This window comes from Odocoileus virginianus, chromosome 15 (assembly GCF_023699985.2).
Source record: "Odocoileus virginianus isolate 20LAN1187 ecotype Illinois chromosome 15, Ovbor_1.2, whole genome shotgun sequence".
Lineage (NCBI taxonomy): Eukaryota > Metazoa > Chordata > Mammalia > Artiodactyla > Cervidae > Odocoileus > Odocoileus virginianus.
The window spans coordinates 29,719,225-29,736,736 of NC_069688.1; the positions used below are offsets into that span (position 1 = coordinate 29,719,225).

The 17,512-nt window shown below is 39.5% G+C and overlaps 1 protein-coding gene across 1 annotated transcript in view; it reads left to right on the forward strand.

Annotated features, from left to right (window-relative positions):
* The window catches only part of STMN2 (stathmin 2), a 54,730-nt gene that overhangs the window by 26,913 nt on the left and 10,305 nt on the right, over positions 1 to 17,512 (forward strand). Inside the window, exons 2-3 of the mRNA XM_020891171.2 lie at positions 2,112 to 2,207; positions 6,910 to 7,082. Of these exons, the coding sequence (XP_020746830.1) occupies positions 2,112 to 2,207; positions 6,910 to 7,082 (269 nt within the window). The remainder of the gene's footprint in view (positions 1 to 2,111; positions 2,208 to 6,909; positions 7,083 to 17,512) is intronic.

The following is a 17,512-nucleotide window of genomic DNA, read 5'->3' on the forward strand; positions in this document are numbered from 1 at the left end:
ATCTTTTCCAAATATATGCCCAGGAGAGGGATTGCTGGATCATATGGTAGTTCTTTTTTTTTTTTTTTTTTTTTTTAAGGAAACTCCATACATACCGTTTTCTACAGTGGCTGCTCTAGTTTACATCCCCACCAACAATGTAGGAGGGTTCCCTTTCCTAGACAAAATATCTTTTATTTTGGTTTTGGATTGTCCTTCCTTAATAAGGTTGATATCTTTAATATGTACTTCTAATACATGCTTAATTTTGCAAAGTATTTCAGATACCATATAGCATCCTCTTACTAAAAGACTTACAAACTACAAAGCTTTGCTGTTTGGTTTTAATCAGCTCATGGAATTACACACATTGAACCTCAGAATGTTCTCATGTGATATTTTGATTCACACTGAACATCCATGTGAAGATTGGCTTGAACCTTTATAAGGGACATAATTTTATTAACTAAATAGACACATAAGACAAAGAAATACAGTTTCAGCCTTCTAAAATTCCGAAGGCATTCAATAAAATCTCTGAGAATGGGTATTAGCAGAGCTGTTTTGGTACAAGGCAAATTGTGTTGCTTATTTTAAGGAAATAAGCTAAACAGGGAAGGAGATTCTCTTAGAGAGAGGCTCAAGGTATGTTAGTTTGAACCATATGCAACATGGCAATATTTGACCTTTGTATGCAGTTCACAGGATTTCCCTGGTGACTCAGATGGTAAAGAATCACCTGCAATGCAGGAGATCCAGGTTCGATCCCTGGTTTGGGGAGATCCCCCGGAGAAGGGAATGGCTACCCACTCCAGTATTCTTGCCTGGACAATTTCACAAGCATGTCCAGCCCTCTTAACATACTAAAGCTCATCTTGAAAGTAGAGCTAGAAACCTCTTAGCAATTTTAAGACCTTGATTTACTACATTTTATCAAGACCCCAACATGGTCACTAGTCATATATGACTTCAGCCTCTGTGGTCCATTTCTTTTGCAAAATTGATGGTAAGGTGAGTGGACAGTTGACTAAATGATCTCTTAGAACCTTCCCAACCTAAATTTGTGTATCTCTAAAGCATCCAGATATTGAATCTATTTCCTTCTGACTAACCACAGATGCGCCTGGCAATAATGCCCAAACAATCTTCTGCTAGTTCTCACCTTCCCAAGGCACTCGTTTCCCATGGGATGCATAACCATCAGAAGACCCTGCCAAGAGGCACTAGGTCCCTGTGAAGTTCAATATGTTAGGACCTCACCATCTGTTTATATGTTCTCATAAGTTAGTGAACAAAATCTCTCTATGACTCTTCTTTCATTTTCCTTAATTGATTATTCTTGAGAATTAAGAATCAACAAAGGTTAGAGAATCCCACCTCCTTATCCCCGTCTGTTGTCTCAGTGATGGCCAACAGTGATAAGAGGCCCCCATGGTCACCTAGGCAGAAGGCTTCTTGAGAGGAAAAGGGGAAAATGAAATATCGGTTGGGAGGGGTTAAGGAGGAAGGAGGTCTGAATCCCTGCAGCTGCTTGGCATCCAAACTGAGTGTGCAGAGAGGAAGGGAGATCCTTATCAGATCTCCGGTCCAAGTTTGTTGTTGTTTGGAAAGAGGAAGATAAATGAAACTGCACTTGGGGATGTAGAGAAGGCAGCACACTGGTCCCTGGAAGATGTATTTGTGTATCAGTTATCCTGATGAGTTCTCTGCCTCTTCCCAAATGAATGTGGCCATTCAGATTTAACAAAACATACCTCCTAAAACTGACTTACATACAACAGACATGTGCACACATGTATATAATGAACCTATCTCTCTATTTCGTCTGTTTCCGTTTCCTCCATATCTTTCCTGTCTCTCCCTCCTACCTTGCTGGATCTCAATTCCTTCTACCTTCCTTTCTTTCTCTAGCTCCCTTCCCCTCACTTCTTACCTAACCTGCAGTAATTTGCATTTTATGTCCTCTGTAATAAGAAATATGCACCCCAGAGTTCTGTTTCCATCAAATTTGTGAAAGAGAGTCCCTGCCAACTTTCATTCTACAAGAGGCTATAACAATGATTCAGGTGAAATGAAGCATTCAGAGGAAATTCAGGAAATGAGACATGCTAATCTTGAGCTGTTTGTTTCAGCCTACAAGGAAAAAATGAAGGAACTGTCCATGCTGTCCTTGATCTGCTCTTGCTTCTACCCGGAACCTCGCAACATCAACATCTATACTTACGATGGTGAGTTGCCTACAAAATGCCCCCGCTGGCTGAACCAGCCTAAAAAGCTTGGATGTGGTTGGATGTGGTTGCTTCTCTCTCACAGCTCCTCATATAATGAAATCAATATTTTGTAGATCTTGCTATTGACTTGCCGGGTCTAGCTAATGGGTCTTATTGATTGCTATTTGCTGAAAACAGTATGAGTTTGATGCTAATAACAGCACACTAATGTCTTTTAAGAAAGATGGCTGAGCTGTTATTAGCCATCTTATCCAGCATATCAACATCCACAATATGTTCAAAGCTTCTCTTTGCAAATAACATAATACACTAAGCTATAATTAGAGAAGATCACAGTTTGCAAGAAAATGCTTTATAGTTAGAAAACTCAGAAAAGAAAATCAGCCATCAACAGTTTATGCTTTAATGTAGTCTTTATAAAGGTTTCTCAGGTGGCACTCATGCCAATGCAGGAGACATAAGAGACATGGGTTTGATTTCTGGGTTGGGAAAATCCCCTGGAGAAGGACATGGCAACTCACTCCAGTATTATTACCTGGAGTATTATTGCTCCTCTGGCCATGGAAATCCCGTGGACAGAGGAGCCTTGTGGTCTACAGTCCACGGCATTGCAAAGAGTCAGACACGACAGAAACAACTTAGTACACACAGTCTTTATAAAATCCCCATATTTTCTGTATGCATCTCAACAACCTAATACGTTTCAGTAATAAAACTGACTTATGACTGAAGTTCAGATAAAGAGGATTTTAAATGAAAATCCTGAATGATTGACATAGCTGTGAACCTTATTTTGCAGTGAAAACCTTTTGGTTTGATTTATCCTGGTTCATTCTGCTTAGTTTGATGACCATCCTGGTTCTGCCACTATCTGCCTGACCTTGGGCAGGTGACTCAGATCCTTTGAGCTTTATTTAACTCTAGTATCTTCCTACCAGTGTTTTTGTGGAGTTTAAATAATTTAATGCAAGTTTGTGGCATTTAAATGATTTCACGTTTAGCACAGAGCCTGTCCTCTTGTAAGCATTCAGAATGGTAGTCATTATTATCAAGAATACCATCTTCACTTGATGTGATGTATATGTGCTCAGTGCAGTCATGTCCCACTCTTTGTGACCCCATGGACCATAGCCCATCAGGCTCCTCTGTCCATGGGATTTCCCAGGCAAGAATACTGGAGTGGGCTGCCATTTCCTTTTCCAGGGGATCTTCCTGATCCAGGGATCAAACCCACGTCTCTTGCATCTCCTGCATTAGCAGACTAGCACCACCCGGGAAACCCATCTTCACTTAATTCTGTCCACTTATCAAAATGTTTGGTGCTGTTATATGTGTAGTAAAAATGAGGGATGTTTGGCTACCTGTTTGGCTCATGACAATTTTTTCTTTTCCATGTGTGTAAGGAAATACATTACAGGTAAGGTGAAGGGATCTATGGCAGTTAACTGCTTCTCTGCCTTTAAAATATTCCAAGACTCAAAGGAGTTTTTCTTCCAAATTGATTCTATCATGGCATAACCATAATGAATATGAATGAACTGTTTCACAAAGGAATGCCTTTCATGAAAATAAGATTCAGTTTCCAACCAAAATTCTCATTAGAATGCAGGCCCATGCTTACTTTGTATAAGTTCATACAGTCAACAAATACACTGGACTGCTCTTCTGAGACACTAATGGGTCACCATGTGTTGTCACTGAGGCTTCAATGATGACTATGGCTCAGGAAGGCACCAGTGACAAATACAGCTAACGCCTCTTCCAGGCACTCATGGCCTTGGAGAGGAGAATTACAACATGCAGATAGCCAGTGAGTGGAGCACAGTGCGGTTAAGACAGAGGTTATACAAATTTACTGGTAGGACACAGAAGATAGTGATGGTGTCTGCCTTCTTAGGAACTGGAGAGGGGGAAATGAAAATCAGAAGTTGTGTATAACCTGAGTCTTAGAAGTCAGAAAGACAATTTACCATAGCTCATGCACTATTTCCTTAAAGAATTGGTAGAGAATTTCAAATTCCCAAAGTCTTTAACCTTGTCTTGTGTTTCTGTATTGGATAATATTTATTGTAGACAACATTATAACAAGCATTTACTGGAGACCAACATTATAATAAGAATTAATACTAATAGTAATAATTGCTTACATTTATAAAGCCTGTGCTTTACGTTTAGTATCCTTTATAAATCTTTTTGGAACAGGTTCACAATTTATTTATTTTAACTGCTATGTTGAAGTAACATACAAACGTCTGCACATATTTAATGTATGTAATTTGATTAATTTGGACAAGTATCCTTTATCTTTTAATTTCACCATGGTCTTGTGAGAAAGGTGCTTTTCATCTGCATCCTTTAGATGAGGAAATGAAAACTTAAGGAAGTGAATTCATCTTCCCAGTATCACATGCTTACTAGTAAGAAGGGCTTACTACTAGTAGTAGTAGTGTTAGTCACTCAGTCTTGTCCAACTCTTTGCAATCCCACAGACTGTAGCCTGCCAGGCTCCTCTGTCCATGGGATTCTCTAAGCAAGAATACTGGAGTGGACTGCCATTCCCTTCTCCAGAGGATCTTCCTGACCCAGGGATCGCTATATGGATGCAAATTCAGGCAGTTCTGATTTTGGAGTCTCTAACTCTATCCATTTAAAATCCCATCACTTTATCAAACAGTGATTTTTGTTTGCCGCTGTTCTCTTGAAGTCCTTTTCCATAAGTTTACATATTTTTTATAGAATTGTACTTAAAGTATAAATACAAATTTGGATGCCTTCACAAAGATTTTGAATATTTTTATAATTGTGAAAAAACCCACATCATTTTTATTATACTTATTGAATTGACTTTGTCTATATGAGCACACTTCCCAGGTGGTGCTTGTGGTAGAGACATGCCTTCCAATGCAGAAGATGCAGGAGATGCAGGTTCAATCCCTGGATCAAGAAGATCCCCTGGAGAAGGAAATGGCAACCCACTCCAGTAATTTTGCCTGGAAAATCCCGTGGACAGAGGAGCCTGGTGGGCTACAGTCCATGGGGTCACAAAGAGATGATTAGCGACTGAGCACACACATATGATCTGTTAACATTCATAGATGTAAATAAGTTCAGCTCCTGTTCACCTGGGGTCACTCTAGACCACAATCTCAAAATACACTCATCAGATTGCTAAAAGAATTAAAGGAAGCTAATAGTCACATCAAGAGAAGTGATATTTCTTCTTTGCTCTGCTCTAGTTAGAACTTGCCTGGAAACCTGGCCAGCTTGGTTGCCACAATTCTCAAGGGACATTAATAAGTTAGCAAGCCCTGTGAGGTTAGGGAGTGATGTAGCAATAAGGATCTAAAAACAGTATCATTTGGGGGCACTGAGGATGTTTTAACCTGGGGAAAAAATTGAAATGGGAGATCATAGCTATTTTCAAATACTTGAAAGATGGTGATGCACAACAGAGACTAGCCTAAATTTGGGTGGGTTCAGAGGACAGAACAAGAAATAGGGGGCTGAAATGAGAGGGGTGCAGTCTGGGGATGAAAATCAAAAACACTCATCTAAAAAAAAGAGAGTTGTCTAATAAGCTTTTAAAAATCAGTATATTTCCCTAAGCTGTGAGCTGTGTAATTGCACTAATGTCCTAGGAGATGCTAGCTGTCACTCTATTTTATTTTATAAATTATATTTTTATATTTTAAATCATATTTAAGACATTTAGACATTAAGACATTTATTTTCAGGTTTTTTCCCTTTGAATTATTATGCATATTATGCAGTTATTGAATGTAGATATTGTTTAAAAGTACAGAGTGTATAAATTAGATAACCACCACAATGCCTCTTCCCCCACCAGCTCAAATCTACAGCTGGGGAGTGATGAAGGCATTCTAAGTAGCAACCAAGTACAAACAAAGGCATTACTGTGGGACTCCGCCTTACTGTCTTCATTAGACTGTAAGCACCTTGAAGACAGGGGCTCCCATCACAGTGTCCTCCCCAGGGCTGGCATTGTGCTACTTGATGACTCAGATCAGCAGACGCACTAGAAGGCAAAACAGGAACCAGCAGAAAACCTTGCACGTTAGTCTTGGAATGGGTTGAATATGGTGCTGGCCAAAATGTTTGTTCTGCATTTTCAGTAACATCTTACAGAAAATCCCAAACAAACTTTTTGGCCAACCCAGTATTTCCAGCCATTCAGGGAGCTACATTGGCTGTAACCAGCTCCTGTGATTCCCAACCATAGGATTAGGAGTGAGAACTGGAGGACTTTGCTATTTTCCTCATTAATTAGTATGCAAACGTTTCCAACTATGGTGGTTTCCAAAAAAAATAAATAAACCTTAATCTGTGCTACTTGATTTTCACATGAGGCTCATGTTTATTCAAGAGGAAAATAAAGCTGAATCTAAAATTGAGTCAGGCTAACTGTTTTCTGGGCATGCCTACCATGATTTAATTCCCTATGGACATTGTGGAATTTCCTAACACTGTAAATATTAATTCAGTTAAAATAGATCCATAAATATACTAAAGAAAGAGGTCTTATATGTTCAAAACAAGGTAGAGCAAATGATCACATGTAGCATTTTATTCATCTTCATCAGAATAACAAGGCTACTTTAAATCGCCAGAGTGCAAATTATTTAAGTAAATGTGTGCCTGTGTTCAGTAGGCTTAACCTTCTCAAATATTCATCTCTCAGATATGGAAGTGAAGCAAATCAACAAGCGTGCCTCCGGCCAGGCTTTTGAGCTGATCTTAAAACCACCATCTCCCATCTCAGAAGCTCCACGAACTTTAGCTTCTCCCAAGAAGAAAGACCTGTCCCTGGAGGAGATCCAGAAAAAACTGGAGGCTGCAGAGGAAAGAAGAAAGGTAAGTTTTCCATAGGTCTTTTTGTTTGTGTTTTAAATTATGAAAGCATAATAACACATTTATAGGAGACTCGGGAAATAGAGGGCTTCCCTGGTGGCTCAGGCAGTTAAGAATCTGCCTGCAATGCAGGAGACCCAGGTTCAATCCCTGGGTCAAGAAGATCCCCTGGAGAAGGGCATGGCTGCCTGCTCCAGTATTCTTGCCTGGGAAATCTCATGGACAGAGGAACCTGGAGGTTTATAGGCTGTTGGATCACAAAGTGTTGGACACGACTGAGTGAACTTATTTAACACTGGAAAATACAGAACAAAGTTACATGTAGTTCTGCTATCTATTGCAATCACTTTTTAAGTAGATAAATTAAGATTTAGTTGGAGCTTCAATATCCACAGGTTTTTATATTCTGCTCTCCCTTCTTGCCTTCCCTCTCTACTCTTCTCTTTCCCTTCCCCGCCCCCTCCCTTTTTCACACACACACACACACACACACACACACACACACACACACACTTCTAGCAGAAGCTCCAAGAGACAGTGATGCCTGAACCTGCACTATTCCAACACATGTAGGTCTTCTAGACATAGATCCAGACTGATTCAAGTAAAATCTGCTGCTTTGAGGGTAGTTAAAACCAAAGGTCTCAGACACCGAATTTCAATGCTTTAGTGCCCTTTTCCTATCTTGGGTCCCTTTTGATAAAAGCCTCCCTGCCTTAGCCTATCCTCACTGTCAGGAAAGCACAGCCTTAGATAAGGTGCCTCCAGGGGTTGCATGGGGCGAGGGGCCAAAGTGGTGAGCCCTCCCTCTTGGAGTCTGTGTGGTGGATGGTTTTCCTCAGAAACAAAACGTACCAGATACCCCCGCTGAGATGTTTCCTGCCCAGAAATGCTGTTCACCCCAGGGGCTTGCCCCTGTCCCCTAGGCTAGGACAGCCCCTGTCCTTGAAGTTGGTTCATCCTAGATCAGTACCCTCTCTGGAATCTATGAGTATCTTCTTGCACTCATATCTAAGCCTTGATGGCATTTTTTCTCTTTTTTCCATTGGTCTTTATTTGTATCCAAGAGCTTTTTCTTACAGAACTAAATCTTTAATTTTCCACAATCAGCTGAATAAAAAAAGCCAAGGGTATTAAAAATGGAAGACATTGAGAAACCCCAAGGACTATGTACATAGAGACGGAAATTATGCTTGAATATGGGTGGACCAGTTTTGTGATTATGGAAGTCCATCCCATCAAGATGCTCTTGATTAATTCAAATGAAATTACTATGTTGTACTTTTCACTGACTTTTCATGGTACATTTTTAGAACCACATCACTAAGAATATGGTACATTCATGACCTTATGATGTGACTGGGAATGGCATTTATAATAATTTTAAATTTCATTTAGATGTTTGTAAAAAGTCAGCCAATAAATTAAACACTTCTGTGTTGGATACCTACAAAGCAAATGAAGATAGCACTTTTCCTAAAACCTGAATTCTCTAACAGGGAGTGCAGAGCAAATCCAAATGTTGTGTGTGTGTTTGTGTGCTTATATATACCTACATATACACACAATCACACAAATGCACACACCTGTGCATGCGTGCTAAGTCGCTTCAGTTGTATCAGACCCTTTGAGACTCTATGGACTATAAGCCATCCGGGCTCCTCTGTCCATGGAGTTCTCCAGGCAGGAGTATGGAGTGGGTTGCCATATATCATCAAATAATAAGACTTAAAGATTGTAAATCCTTGATTAAATTGACTGAACCCAAAACTACTTTTTGTCTTAACCTTTATAGTTGGAAAGTCTTCCTATATTGCATCAATCCTGATCACAATTTCAGTTTTTACTCCTGAAGTTCTCTTAACATCCAATGAGTATTTTACATATTATTTATCGTATTTGACCAATTGCTGTTGTTATACAGCTGGATTTCAAAAGGAGGAAACTAAGCTACTAACCCAAATGTATATATACAGGAAGTTGTTTTAGAAAAATTTATCAGATTTTTTGCTGTCATTTATAACTTTGTTCTCACAGTAAAACTGAATTAAAGTATTGAGTTGCAGTCCTTCAAGTCTGTCTCCAACAGATATTAATAACTAACTACAGTAGTAGAGAACATGTTACAGTAAAGTTAATTTAAAGTTCTCCAAAGCATTGGCACCTTACAGGTAACAGGTATAGTTATAGGATATAGGTTGAAATATAGGGATGCTGTGACTTGATTAGAATTCAAAGTCACTCACTGAGCTGAAATTGAAAATTAGAGATGAAAATTCAACATCATGGTTTAAGGTGTTGCTGGCATATTTAATTAGAAGGAAAATATTAAAAGAAAAATAACACAGAGATGACCAAAATTAACTGGATATTCTCATAAAATTCCCTGAGTTAAGTAATTACTGATTATGGTAAAATTCATGTACCCTGATGATAATAAATTATCAACACTTTTACATTTAAATAATTAAATTGAACTAGAAATTGGCTGAGTGACTAGAAGACATCTACAAATGTAATCTTTCAGCATTGTGACACCCAGGAAAAATGTTCTTTGGAACCCTTTAAACATCAGTATTCCTTCACATTTCTGCTCTTATTAAAATTTGCAAGTAAAAAAATTATTATATAGATCATATCCTGGTAATGGAAATTAGAAGAAAATGTAACTAATAAACAGAAAGTGCCAACTTAAGAAATCACTAATTGATTTTTTTTTCTATTGGGTTGTGCTCACTTAATTAGCACTCATTTGAAGAACTTCTAATTCTCTTCAAAAAGCAAGTGCATATATCTCAGTAACTAAGATCAAACATATAACCAAACACCAACTAGCCAAAGCAGAAGAGAGTATGGGACTAAAAACCAGCTTGATCCAGGAGATTGATATTTCTTTTTACATTTTTCTTTTCTTTCTGCAACTAATTGGTTTCAATATCAAGGAATTTTTGTTTCAGTCAGTCCCAAATTATTTTTCTCACAAATCAGCAACTCCAGCAGAAAGAGAGCTTTCCTTATAGTTCTAACAAAAGTTATAGAACTGAGTCTCAGTGACCTGTCTTGGGTCACATGCCCAACCCAATAAGGTGGTACTAAATAATGGAGGACAGAGGGGAATTGTAGTTCTGTGGTGAAAAGTGCTCTTCATATGAGGTGGTCAGAAAAGGCCTCTTGAATATGAGAACATTTGAAAGGAACCATGAAGGGAGTGAGGGAGAACATTTGATAAAAGGCAGGAAGGTAAGGAATAGACCACATGACTCTTCTCTGGGGGCAGAATTTGAAGTAAAGAGAAGAGCAAGTGCAAAGGTTCTGAGGTAGCAATCTGCTAGGACTGTTCTGGAAATAACACAGAGGACAGAATGCAGAGCAGAAGGAGCAAGGGGAGATGGTAGAAATTGAGGTCAGAAGGTAGCATTTTTAAAGACTGACTTCAAATGAAAAAGGAGGTCATTAGAAAGATAAAAACCAGTTCATTCCTTGTGAATCACAGCATCTTTACAAAGAAATGTCTATTTTTAAAACCTGAGTGACTAGAAAAATAGTTTTAGATAAATAGAGAAGACATGAAAGCATTCTAGATGTAAAGAATGGTTCCAGAACTAAGGATACCCAGAGGTGAGAGTGCAGAACGTCTGTTTTCAGGGCAGTGGGTAGACCTAATAGTTTGAGCTAGTGGACTTGGGTTAGGAGTCGGAGAGTAGTGAGGTGAGATTGTGGAGGGCCTTGAATGCCAAGTTAGGTGCTCAAACTCCATTGTATCTGAGAAATGAGGAGTCACTGAAAGCTTTCAAAAATACACAGATGTCCAACCAGCTAGTGACCAGCAACATTTGTTTTGCCCTAGTTCATTTCCCTTCGTGCAAGCTAAAAGTTTGTAAAGATTCCACCGGCCAAACAGGACGTTTAAATAGGTATTAAACAATTTCTTTTGTCATGGTTATGATCAAAGCGATCTATCAGTTCAGTTCAGTCACTCAGTCATGTCCGACTCTTCGTGACCCCATGAACTGCAGCACGCCAGGCTTCCTTGTCCATCAACAATTCCCAGAGCTTGCTCAAACTTATGTCCATCGAGTCGGTGATGCCATCCAACCATCTCATCCTCTGTTGTCCCCTTCTCCTCCTGCCTTCAATCTATAACTACCAATTAATATTACTGAATATCATAAAATAAGCATTAACTCACTACACTGACATAATTCTATCTCAAAGTAAATATAGACACAAAGGTGAAATATGATTTTTGATATGGCCTTTAAAACAAAAAGGCTATGAGACCTCTCTCCCTCCACTGGGCTTCCTTGGTGGCTCAGATAGTAAAGAATCTGCCTGCAGGAGACCCAGATTTGATCCCTGGGTGGAGAAGATCTCCAACCCACTCCAATAATCTTGCCTGGAAAATCCCATGGACAAAGGAGCCTGGAAAGTTATAGTCCATGGGGTCACGAAGAGTTGGACACGACTGATCTATTAACATTGATCCTCAATGGTACTCCCCCTCCATTGGTACTCTTGAAAGATTTGCTCCTGGGACCTGAGTCAAGGGATCGCATCTGGGAAGCGGTGACCTAGGCTGTGCTTCTGGAGACTGCTGGATTTAGAGCTGGAGGGCTGCCTCTGGGGCATCTCCCTGTGGGCTTAAATTCACTTTGTGTTCAATGCTTTGGCAGTTTCCCCAACTCCTCCCTCCATCTGTTGATAATATGGCAGCACTGACCATCTGGACACTACACTAAACACTCCTTCCATCAGGTTCCTCTGAACCAGAATTAATGCTCCATTGGTGAGCTGATAGAAGGTTATTATAAAGGGAAGAAGTCCTTTTCCTGATTTTTTTCTTCCTTCTTTGATTATCTCTGAGAATCAGTCTTCATCTCCATCAGACCACATTACCTCACGAAGTCAACATAAAGCTCATTATTTGAAGTTAAATATTCCATCCAGCAGCTTACCCACATGGATGAAATGATATGAACACTTCAGTCATCCATCCATCCATCCATTTATTTATTTACACAGCAAACATTTATTTAGTGAAAGGCAACAGAGCTAGGTCAACCTTATGTCCCAGTTGGCCCAGGACAACTCCAGCTTATTCCTGCTGTGCAGACATCAATATTATCTCAGTTGCATAAGGATCTCAATTTAAACAATAAATTACATGATTATTGTAAGCCAAGCATAGTGTTTAAGAATATCTTTAAAAACATCATGGTTAAGAACACATGGTTAAGAGAATGCCTTTGATCAAAGCCTGGTTTCACCACCTACTAGTTGTGTGACCTTGGGCAAGTCACTAACCTCTCTCTGTTTTATTTTGTCCATCTGTAAAATGAGACTAACAATAGGACCTACATTCTGGAGTTACTGTGTGATTTAGAAGAGTTACTCCACATAAAGGCATATCACAAGCACTGTGAAAGTGTGAGATACTTTTGTGTAAAAACATATCTAGTTCCAGCCTCACAGAGATGACAATCTAGTAAGCTCATGATTTTATAAATTTTCTCATTTACACAGATATTGAAATGTTACATAAATTTCGTGAATATTTTTAAACATTATAAAACACCAGTTATCAAGCTATAAGAACAGTTTGAAAGGTAAACATATATAAATAGTTCAGCCTAACTAAAAGTAGCTTGAAAAAGATTAATATCATAAAAAAATGATGAACATTTAAGGAATTGGATGACATTATAAAATCTCATGACAACATAGATTAAATTACAAAGAATGCTTCTCAGCCACTCCAGTAAGCTATAACTGGCACACCAACGATATCGGCATTATCAACTCCAAAGTCACTGAACCTCTGAAAGAAAGTCGTGTTGCTTATTCTTAATAATATGGCCTCAAAGTGGATCATTTGTCACCAAATCTGATAGGCTTGCCTCTTCTGTCTGTGGGCATCTCACCTTGCAGACAGCAATTCAAGTCGAAGTCACAAAAAGAGGGGGTGCTTTGTATAGCAATGGATTGTGAGTCAAAGGATTAGATTATTCACAATTCAACATTTAGGAAGCATTCTTCTCTTTAGAGAACATGACACGTGGCCTACAGACTCTTCATGCATGTTATCCCCTCCATGTAGAGTGCCCCCCTCCCCACCTTCTGTGATTCTTTTCCTGGGAGTTAACCACAGTGGATGCATTGCAGAGTCTGGCAGAGGGCTCATTCTAAAGGTCTTTGGATTTTAATCATTTCAAATTTCATCTGATACATCTGATTCTTCAACACAAAGTGAATAATAAACTCTTGTTTTACATAATTATATTCAATCATCATATTTAACCAGGCTTTATTTGTGACTTTAGCTGGGTTAGTACTGTTTTTTCATTGTTAATAGGAAAGCAAATAATTAGATGCACATCTTCTAACCTACCAGCACAAACGCACTTAAGAACTAGGAGATCTAATGTCTGATAAATGGTTCTGGAAGGCAAGGAATAGTAATATAGCTCAATGATGCAAGGGAACAGGAACATAATGAGTTAGAATATGTTTACTTCAGAACATTAGAGATAGACACTAGCATTCTCTAAACTATAGCCTTAAATCTCCTCTGTGTACACAAAGTAAAATGAGTTTTATTATACCACTTAACTCAAATTTATCTTTCATTTCATTTATGTAGTAATTAAATGCTTATACTCAGTAATATAAGAAATGGTAATGAACCTCTTTGGAAAATTATATAGTTAAAGTGTTCCTAAATGTACAATAACTCTGCTCACTATCTCATTATTTTTCCCTTCACATACCTCTCTTGTAATTATTTCAGTGGTACCGAGTTCAGTGTGAGGAAGTTTATGCCTTGAATAGGCCGTTCATCATTAACGAGCCTCCACTATTACAATAGCAATACGGAGACCATCCGTCCCTTCATCTCCCAGAATGTCATGCTGCATGTCTTAGTTCTATAAATACTTTGCCTTGACATTTGCATTATACCAGCTGATCATTATCATGCCCTCATTTTCTATTTCCAAATTTCTATGACCTTCAACATTAGGTACATGCTACTCAGAAATGTTTCTCCAGGGTCAGATCTTTTTTCCTTAAGCAATTTATTTTTAACAACTTTCAACAAATCCCACTTCTCCAGCTTCCCCATCAGGCAATCAAGATTCCTTTCTGCTAATGTGCTCAAGCGAGAAATGAAACAAGAATACCCACTCAACTAGGGCTTCCCAGGGGCACCAGTGGTAAACAGCCCACCTGCCAATGCAGGAGACATGAGACGTGGGTTCGATCCCTGGGCTGGGAAGATGGGTTGCCATTCCTTCCTCCACGAGGAATGGCAACCCATTCCAGTATTCTTGCCTAGTGAATCCCCATGGACAGAGGAGCCTGGTGGGGTATAGTCCATAGGGTTGCAAAGAGTGGGACATGACTGAAGTGACCGAGCACGCACACACACACTCAACCATGTAGCAAAATCCTCACTTCTACTGAAATTAAGGAAAATGCTTCCACTTCTGTGTACTCGGTCCTCACACACATTTCATGTCATGTTTTAGGGCAGTTCTCTGGACTAAATGCTTGTTTTCTCCTTGATAGAAATATTAGGATCAGAACCAGCAAGGCTGTGACTGAGAGATTAAGCTTTATTCATGAGAGAAGCTATTTATCCCCAGGAGTAAAGTTAGAGAAGTTATAGGCAGTGATATCTGAATGCCGGGCTTTGTAAGAAGGAAGAATTATGACTTTCTGCAGCAATGCAGTTCTAGAAATCTTAGAAACTGAGCTTGAGGCCCTCAGGTCTGTTAGCTCCGTGGAAGAATTTAAGAGTTGAGTATTTACGAGGAAGGATCAAAATAGGGAGGAAGACATTTTCTCAGTGAGGAATTCTCTCCGTAATCATCTCATCCTATATTTGAAACACATATAATTATGAGGTCCTACGAACACCTCAGCGGAGGCAATGGTGGCTATAACAACCCCTCCAAGGGCGTCAGGAACGGCCCCACAGAAGTGAGCCGGCCTGAAGGGTCGCCTGGCCCAGCTTGGCAGGTCTCCATTTAGCAGCGGCCTCACATGAGAACGCTCTATTCCACCTTCTGTTGCTGCTTCACCCCATTAATTGAACTAAAGAAACGCACTTGACGCCTAGGCTGGGCAATCTCATTTAGCCCCAAGGACTGCAAAAGCACTAACACTGTTAATGGAGGCATTTCAGACTGAGCCAAATGCCACACTCCTCTCAGGGCAATAAGCCTCCCTCCATTACTGTTCATGGGCCCCGTGGGAAAGCGTGTTCACACAGACCAAATGTGTCCCATTCCGGTAACAGAGTTGAAGAGGAATGTGTTGCTGTACTAGCCTTTTAATGCCAAAGCCTTCCCTTCTCCATCCTATTCCCCCGCTGTCTCCTGGCTGCTTTAACTCTTTCATAATAGAAAAGTAGAAGTGCAACTATAAACCTCAACCTACAATGCAATTTTTCCAAGTTCCAAATTTAAGCATCTGAAATTTAAAAATGACACAATTGCCTCTTGATAACTGTTTATGGTAACTCTCTCTGTGAGAAATGGACACAAAGTCCAGGTAGACCCTCTCTGGGCAGCGCTGGAAGCTCTGATCTATGGGAGGAGGTGGAGGGGAAAGGGACTTACTAACTCACTGAGCAGAAGGTTCACATATCTACTGCCTTCAGCAGCCTTGGCTGATAGACTTTGTTGTCAGAGAAAACAATCTAAAAGCACTGCTGTGGCAGATTTTGAAAAGTTAAGCTTTATTTTGCTTTATCGTGATTGATTTGGTTTCCTTTGGTTTCCTGAAGCTGCCACATGGTTTTCTGCCCCATACAAGAGAAATGTGAGGCCCTAAACTTATCTCTAATTCTTGGATACATCGCACCCTAGTTTTGTGATAACCCAGACTTCTTTCCCTCTACAAGATTTTCCGGACTGGAGGTTATATAGATTGAATGAACTTTCTAAAATGAAAAATCCAAGTCATTTCCTCTCACTTTTTTGTGGTGTTTCCTTAACTGTGACAATTCCTATCAACGCAGCCCCGTTCAGCATACTGCAGACAAAGGAGTCAGGGAAGGGCTGACTGGCACCGTGAGGACGCTGACTCCACTAACTGGTGATAACCAAGGGAATTCGAACAAATATCCTGCACGTGTGAGATGACCGAGATTCTACCTTTGAGTTTAGTTGTAGCAGGAAGCTCAGCTGCCATCAGCTCCAGTCACAAGTGTGTTTTGAGTTTTACTTTCAATAATAATGGCTGCCATGTGCTCGGCACTAACTTACTCGATATGAGACACTGTGCTGAATACTTTGCAAACACTATTTCATTTGATGCTGGCAAAGAGTCCTATGAAATAGGTACTATCTTTACCAGTGTGCAAAAATAATAATAATAATAATCCCATGAAGACTTTTCTCAGAGAGAAACTTGAAACACACACGTTTAGCCAGTCTCCCTTGCCCTTGCCCCATGTCACAATTCAGTAATCCTGGTGGCAAGAGATAAGCAAAATCAATGCAGGATGTTTTACCAGTAGTCCCACCTAGAGGCAGGAGGATGAATAAACTAGAAAATATTTTTTGTTTCTTCCAGAAGGGTTCCATTAGATCTTGAATTTCTATTCATATTTTTATCACTTTTCATATTAGATTTTTGCAAGCTGTAACAAAGAAAGAATGAAATTGGGTCTACTGAAGATGTCAATGAAACTACTATGGGGTTACAACAAAAAGAAGGGGGGCTAGTCCCAAAACTGTCTGTTTAATCTCCAGTGAGTCACTAGATATATTCCTGGTAAATGTCAGAATAAACACATCCACAGAGACTCCTAAGGTTATATGATTTTACTATTCCTGTAGAATTTTATCTAAAGAGAAGTTTCTTCCCCTCTCAGACTTCAAATTTTTTATACATCAAGATCTCTCCAGTAAGGTCCCACAACCACTCCCATCAACTGAAATATCTATTAATGTTTTTAATGGTAATCAGTACTTAGCCCATGGAATATTTTTGATCTACCATTGTTTAGATATTCACATGTACAATTATTCCTATGAAGGCTCACCTCAGAGGACCAGCTGATCCCAAGGAATTATCCCAGAATGATGGATGTGTAATAATTTAATCTTAAACCTGGATAGTTCAGTCTTGGGTAAGGCTTCTCTTAGCTGCTTGATTGTGGAGGAAAGATGAATGTGGAAAGATGTTAATATATCCAGGGCAACCAACACAGGACTTAAACACGGGCCTGACACCAAAGCCCATGCCAGTGTGTTTTTCAAAAAGTAGACTGAACTGCCCGTGTTACAATCATAGGGGATGCTTATCAAAAATATAGATCCCTGGGTCTCACCAAAGAACCACAGAGTTAGAATCTCGCGGTGGATACTAGGCCTCTTTATTTACCAAGCATCCCTGTGATTGTTAACATACAGAACCATTCCACT